This window comes from Coffea arabica, chromosome 1e, assembly GCF_036785885.1.
Source record: "Coffea arabica cultivar ET-39 chromosome 1e, Coffea Arabica ET-39 HiFi, whole genome shotgun sequence".
Classification (NCBI taxonomy): Eukaryota; Viridiplantae; Streptophyta; class Magnoliopsida; order Gentianales; family Rubiaceae; genus Coffea; species Coffea arabica.
In genome coordinates this window covers 2,876,542-2,884,015 of record NC_092311.1, presented here as the reverse complement: position 1 = coordinate 2,884,015, position 7,474 = coordinate 2,876,542, and the positions used below count along the sequence as shown (strand labels likewise).

Genomic DNA, 7,474 nt, shown 5'->3' with positions numbered 1-7,474 from the left:
AGGAAGCAACCGCTCCAAAAGGTTTTTACTAGTGTGTTTGAATAGTAAATTATTTGAAAATTTTCTTTATGTTGTATTATAAACACATTTTTTAAAATCTTTTAATTTTTCAACCAATTTTAAGTATAATATATCTTGCATTTCAAAAAAAATACTATAATATTATTATAAAAACTTTTCCAAACAATGTTCAATGAAAATAATCTAAAATATTCCAACTTTCCATTGGTCCATAGCGATGGACAGCACCGCCTACTGCGCTATATTAAATTCTAATGTCCTGTTTTCTGCTACAAGTGCTATGCAAAGGTTGTGGAACCCCAAACATTGCATACTCAAATTTCTTGGTTATAGCAATTGATGGAAACTCACAGAGCTCATTGCCTGATATTGCCATATCCCGTCCAAGGTCACATAAACCCAATGCTCCAATTTGCTAAGCGTCTGCAACATGAGGGCGTCAAAGTCACGTTTGCTACAACCAAGTTCTTGTTTGAAACCGTGGGTGAAGTCTCAGCTTCTATCTCAGTGGAGACCATCTCTGATGGATATGATGAGGGAGCAAATGGAATTGCAATGGAAATATACTTTCCTAGGTTTCAAAAGGTTGGCTCAGAAACTCTGACTGAGCTAGTCTTGAAGCTTCAAGATTCGGGCCGTCCTGTTGATTGTATCATTTATGATGCATTCTTGCCTTGGTGTCTAGATGTAGCCAAGGATCTTGGCGTACGTGCGGGTGTGTTCTTCACTCAATCCTGTGCTGTCAATAACATCTACAACCATGTCCACAAAGGACTTTTGAAGCTTCCTCTAGAGGAGAGTGGAGTGGACATTCCCGGTTTGCCACCATTATTAGCTTCAGATCTGCCCTCTTTTGTGTCTAATCCTGGTCTATATCCAGCAAGTACACAGATGTTTGTACATGACCAAATCGAAAATTTTGAAGAAGCTGACTGGATCTTTTTCAACACATTTTACGGGTTGGAGGAAGAGGTAAGCGTACTTCAATACGTCTTTTTTTTTTATTTTCTTATTTTAATAGGGAAATTATTAGATTTAAGAAGCCCGGGAGGGAGAGGGAGAATTTGAATTTAAGATTTCTAATTTTTGAGAGCTGAATTTTAAGCACTAGATCAAGATTCCCTCCGGCCAATAAATCTAATAATACCTACACATATTACAGTCGGGAACCTAAGTCCTGAATGACCATGCCAGTTAGGTGTTTGTTAACTAAAAACTGAAAAAGTGGCATTTTGTCTACTACTATGAATTTTATTGGTTTTGTATTACATATTGCTTAGGTGATTCACTGGATGGCAAAAATCCTACCGGTAAAGACAATTGGACCAACTATTCCATCCATGTACTTAGAAAAGCGCCTTGAAGATGACAAGCAATATGGTCTCAATCTTTTTAAGCCAATGACTAATGCTTGCATGTCATGGCTAAATGAAAGGTCAATCAATTCAGTTGTTTATGTATCATTTGGAAGTTTGGCAAAACTTGAAGTTAAGCAGATGGAAGAATTAGCATGGGGCTTGAGAGCTAGCAGCTATCATTTTCTCTGGGTGGTTAGAGAATCAGAGTCAAAGAAGCTGCCAAAAGACTTTGTTAAAGAAACATTTGGCAAAGGACTAATAATCTCATGGGGTCCTCAGCTTGACGTTTTAGCCCACAAATCTATAGGCTGCTTTATAACACATTGTGGGTGGAATTCAACATTGGAGGCCTTAAGTTTGGGAGTCCCGATGATAGCAATGCCACAATGGACAGATCAAAGCACAAATGCCAAGTTTGTAAATGACATTTGGAAAATGGGAATCAAGGCTCAGCCAGATGAAAATGGAATTGTTAGAAGAGATGTCATTGGTCAATGCATAAGCATAGTGATGGAGGGGGAGATAGGACAAGAGATTAGGAAAAATGCAAAAAAGTGGAAGGATTTGGCAAGACAGGCTCTTGAAGAAGGGGGAAGTTCAGATGAAAACACTAAAGACTTCGTATCCAAATTGATTCAATCATGAAGAGATAAAAGAGTTTATTTTGTCCTTTTTTTTTTTTTTTTGGTTTTTGGAGGGGGGGGGGGGTTGTTGTAGGAATTGATTTGTCTTCTTCATAAATAATCAAAAGACTAGCAGGTATTTGTCAATTGTCACCCAGCAATTGTTGTGGAAATATGGAATTCCTGATGCCTTGATGTCTAGCACATGTTGTCCGTGTACACAAATTGAATCAATATTAATAAAAGTGTTTGCAATCAGCTAGAGTATCATTTAGTTATATAAATTGTATTTTGACATATGGGTAACAAAGTACCTAGTTGTGTTGGAAGAACGAATGGATTAGGTGGTAGAAGAGGAGAAATTATAAGTAATAGATTTCGGATTTCAGACTTTCAATTTGCAAAAAAAAAAATAAAAAAAATTGTATCTCCTTACGCTTGTTGCCTGGTTCTTTTATTGCTGAAATGAGAATAAGGAAAAGGGAACCAAAGACAAAAAAGAATACTAGGAAGTTTAGTTAAAATGGTCAAAAGATAAAAATAATTAACCCTAAATTCAAGAAACACTCTTAAAAAATAAATAATAAATATAGACACTAAAATAGCATACATATATAACAAATTTTGTCCTTCCATTGAATTTGTGTTCCAAATTTAATCTCATCCCTTCGATTTAAAATTGAACCATGCCCATCATGAGTTTGTACTTTATTATCACAATTATTTAATCACCACTATGATTGTAGAAAACCATGCCCATCTTAAATGAAGCTTTTGCTTTCATGTTTATGATCTGCTTATTTTTTGGTTTTTCCAGATACCCAAGGCTACAACCATATTTGTCAGCTTGCAAACGGGGCGTATAAACACTTATTTATTTGAGAGCTCAGGCTGGAATCCAGGGCCATCCTTTCAGTACCTTCACCTTCGTGACTATGTATATGAACGTGTGATTGGTTTCGGATACTACTGGGATCGGGACATCATTGATACCTTTGCGTTATTTTTGGTGGATGCTCGCTTTTTACACCCTGCAGTTGCTAGTGCTTTAGCTTTATTTGTGCATTTCCTAAATCTAAAAGCTAGATCTCGATTGGGAAACTCGTTCATTGTTCTGCAGTCATGCTTCGTTTAAATTCTGATATAATCATTTGAAGGATATAGTGTGTAAGGAACTGGCATTGCGATTGTTCCTATTTGAGTAGCTCCATGCAAACAAACTACTTCCTGAAGAAGTAGTTTGTGCAAGGCTGCTGAAAGGAAGATGGTTCTTTGATCAAACTGTTCAGAAATTGTTCATTTAATCATCGACTTTCCTCCGCAAAATCTCTTTCAAATCAGAAGAGCCGTGCTTCAATTTTTCTATTATGAATGTCCTTTTGACTTTTTAGTTTTTACTTTTTGAGTCGTTAGGAGGAGTTGGGAAATGGACTGCCAGCCTATGATTAATTAATAAAAAGAGCTTATGGTTAATCGACTCATTGTAAAGGACAGAAGTACTAATGTTTTAAAATTTGTATTCATAAATGTACACGATCAAATTATATACATTCCGACCACAAATTAATACGCACGACTTCTTTTTTCTTTTTTGATAAAAATGGTAATTTTATTCCAGTATCTGCACTAATGATGGTAAGTACATCCAAATATGACACAAATGCAATCAATTGATACAACGGATCTGGAGAATAATAAACTTATTTTATTTTTTTTTTATTTTTGGGACAAAAGCTTGATTTTACATTCTCTTCATTAATTAATGTTTCTAGCAACCAACTCATGTTGGCTAAATTGGTAAGAATGTATGCTTGTTCTAAGTAATGTCCTTTCCTGTAATGATGACTTGAATTGAAAACACCCGAATTTTTCTTTACCAAAAAGAAAAAAACTAATGCTCCTAGCATGCCCTTCCGACCAATTTTCTTTGGTATCTATCAAGCAGCAGGGTAGATGCTTGAGGAAAGATAAAACATTATATTTATTTCAAAACATGAGAGACTTATGCTACAAATAATTTTAAATCTTCCAAATATAAGAGTTGTATTAGAATAAGCAAACTAATTCCTATTGAAAATTAATTTTAGGTTTCTGGTTAGCTTATTTGTCTATAAATATTTATTAAGTTTTTGGTAGCAAGACTAAGCAACACACAAATTACCTGAGATTTTTTAGAAAAATATTGAAAGGAAAATACTCAAAGTTCGTCCAAGAAAATAAGAAAAAATTCACGTCTCTTATTTCTCTCAGTTGGGTGGACTTTTCATATTAAAAAACTAGGGTTTATCTTGTCAAATTTATGTGATGTGTTTTGGCAGTAGTTAGCACTAATCTAGCAAAGTTGATTCAATCTAGGAGGTTCTAACTAAGGAAGTTTATGTTGATTACCATTAGAGGCTAGACCCATGTGCGGTTACATAGATCTCTTTGCCGTCCTATGCTTCAAACTCCATCTCTTTAAGACGATTTTCATGGGTTGAAATAATCTTGTGAAACAAACTCTATGTCATGTGAACTTAATCGAAAGACGATCTATTAAGGGATCAAAAATTTTAATTTTTTCGCTGTGCATGCTCGTGCGATTCCCTACAGCTATGTGTCAGGCAAATGCAACGTTCCTATTTTTTTAATTTATACTATATTCTAGAAGAAGGGAAAAAGAAAAAAGAAAAATTCAAGAGCAAAGTTGGTGTTTTCAGATAGTAAATTATTTTAAATTCCTTTTTTATTACATTATGATTAAGCACGTTTCTAGGAATTAATAATATGCCTAAAGTGGTGGATCTTATACATGATGGAAGCTGGAGTTGGCCCAGTGGAAGAAGAGTTTCTGACTGGTGAGGTGAAGGAATTTCAGGCTGCAACTCCAAGTACTTTCTTGAGTCAACTACACATAGATGATCATGTGCTATGGACTGGGTATTCATCAGGGTCTTTCTGTCAGGTCAACTGTGAAAAAAAAATCACCTTCCGGTGTGAAAGCGCAATGGAGTAGGTAGCTTGGGCCTTCGTGTTGTGATTACTATTGAGGCAACGGCTGACTACTAAAGATAGATTAAGGAAATAGGGTATTTTGAAGGGAGAACGGTACCAATTGTTCCTCACATAATACAGATCTGAAAATTTAGTCCCTAAAAATAAAAATAATTAATTTTAGTTTCTAACAAACAAAAAATGATCATCTTTGATCCCTTTTCACTTTTTCGAGCAAATTTTGGCCGGAACTCACTGAGTTCACATGCCATGCCCAATTTTTAAACGATAAAAGTGGCAAACCCCCGTTGACCAATTATGTGAGGGACTAAACGTGCAAAATTTTAGTTAAACATTCATCAAAAAGCACAAAAACTAACCCACCATTATTTGCAATTGATCTCAACCCAAAATCTTAATACCTAGCAATTCAAACAGTATATCATTGGCCTTAAATCTTAATAAATCTCACCAATGTGCTCAAGAAAATAAGTGATTTACCAAAATCATTCTCGGATTAAAAAGCATGTACTGGTACTAGTACTAGTATAAAGTCCTTGCCGTTCAAATTTATCCACCGCTGTCATTTCTCAGACCATCAAAAACCCCTTCCACAAAACGCTGTGCCCCGTGGCCAACATCATTCCCTTGACACCACAGCATGCATGCCACCAAAATGAAACATCCTCCCCCACCGCACTACAACAAATCCCAGGCAAATCCATTGCCAATTTAGCACCAAAATTGTACCCAAAATGTCAAAGTCTGTTCCTCCACCACTTCCCTTGACCCCTACCCACTTCCCCTCCCAAAAATTCCTCCTTGCCATTCCAAAACCCAAACATACTCCATTACATCAGAATTTTGTCCTAGTTCATTTGCCCTGGAATGATAAGAAAACCCGGGACTTTCCAAATTTGTCTGACTGCCATGGCTGTGGCCTTTGGATCGATTATAGTAATCCCAAACAATGCCTTCAACCCCCTAGACAGCTTTTGAAGGATTGTTCTTTGCAAGAAATGCATCAAGCACATAACTTCTGGCCAAATATGTATCTACTATTTCAAAGACATCACAAATCCTTCTTCTAGCTAAATATGTCTCTACCCTGATCCTGATTATTGCAACTTTTCAAAGTATTAATGCATCTTTTCATCAATCCTAAAATTCTTTCATTTAGGATTAAAATATACATACCGTAATCTGGAATTCTGGTGTTATCTTCTTCATTCATTAGCTCCGTTAGCTTTTCTCTTACAAGACTTCAATCACCAATTTCCTTCAGATGAATTTCAATCATCTGGGAGTTTGCAATTCGGGTTTGTTTTATGTTGAGATGAATCATAGGTAATGTTGGGTTAGTTTTTGTGTTTTTTTCTGAATGTTTAACTAAAGCTTTGCACCTAGTCTAGTCTCTCACATTTCTGGTCAATAGTGAGGTGGTTTGTCACTTTTATCCTTTAAAAATTGGGCATGGCATGTGTACTGAATGAATTCCGGCCAAATTTTACTCGGAAAAGTGAAAAGAGACCAAATGTGATCATTTTTCGTTTGTTAGAAATTAAAACTGATCATTTTCGTCTTGAGAGACTAAATTTTCACATCAGTGATATGTGCGGACGATTGGTGCAGCTCTCCCTATTTTGAATATATCACCCAAGTGTGAGCTGTGTCAGCACCAAGAAGAATCTCAAAGTCATTTATTTTTTATTGCAAGTTTACTAGAGCAGTGTGAGATAAGGTCCAGAATCTTTGTTTACTATTTAGAGGCGCAATTACTTGGTCAGAGGAGGTTTAGTGGCGGTGTAGACACTGCAGCACAAACTGCTTTGACCATAGAGGTAAAAGGCTTGCTTTTGCTAATTGCTATGGCGGTCTACTTTATTTGGCAGGCAAGAAACAAGTGTCCTTTCCAGCATTTGAGACCATCTATTCTGGGTGTGGTTGCTGCTGTGATTAACGTCATGCAGCTAGTTGATGCTTCTTGGAGTAAGATTCCACACACTAAACAGAACTGGGAACTGGCAATAGAGTTGGGCATAGAACATAGCTGTTTTCTTTGATAAGTACTACTCGCTTTGTTTTTCTCACTAATCTTTTTTTGACAAGTAAAATGTATAGAATAATGTAGTGAATGTAGATACAAGGATTCTCCCTCCTTTGTGAAGCTTTCATAGTTGATCAGTAAATGAAAAGTTTAATTTTGCTCCAATAATTTTACTTTTTTTAATCACCATTACATCTCACATGCAACAGCATTACAAAATGAATTAGACAGTGTTGTTCTATTAAATTTTCCAAATAATTTAGAGTTTTGTTTTTGGTGAACAAACCTAACCAACACTCCGTTGGCCCCATAGCGATGGACAATACCACTTACCAGTTGTGTTTTCTTTTGTTTTCTTTACATTTTCTTGATCCACTCATACAAGGTACAAGTACAACCCCGCGAGCTCACAAAGCAGTCCATACTCAATAGTCTCTTGGTCATAGCAATTA

General features: G+C 36.0%; 1 protein-coding gene across 1 annotated transcript; it reads left to right on the top strand.

Moving 5' to 3' along the window:
- Nucleotides 1–349: 349 nt before the first annotated feature.
- Nucleotides 350–2,024, top strand: LOC113699302 (UDP-glycosyltransferase 74G1-like). The gene is made up of 2 exons (XM_027219567.2): nt 350–993; nt 1,302–2,024. Exons 1-2 carry the CDS (start codon nt 361–363, stop codon nt 2,022–2,024), a joined length of 1,356 nt encoding a protein of 451 aa, XP_027075368.1. The 5' UTR covers nt 350–360.
- The last annotated feature ends 5,450 nt before the right edge of the window (nt 2,025–7,474 follow it).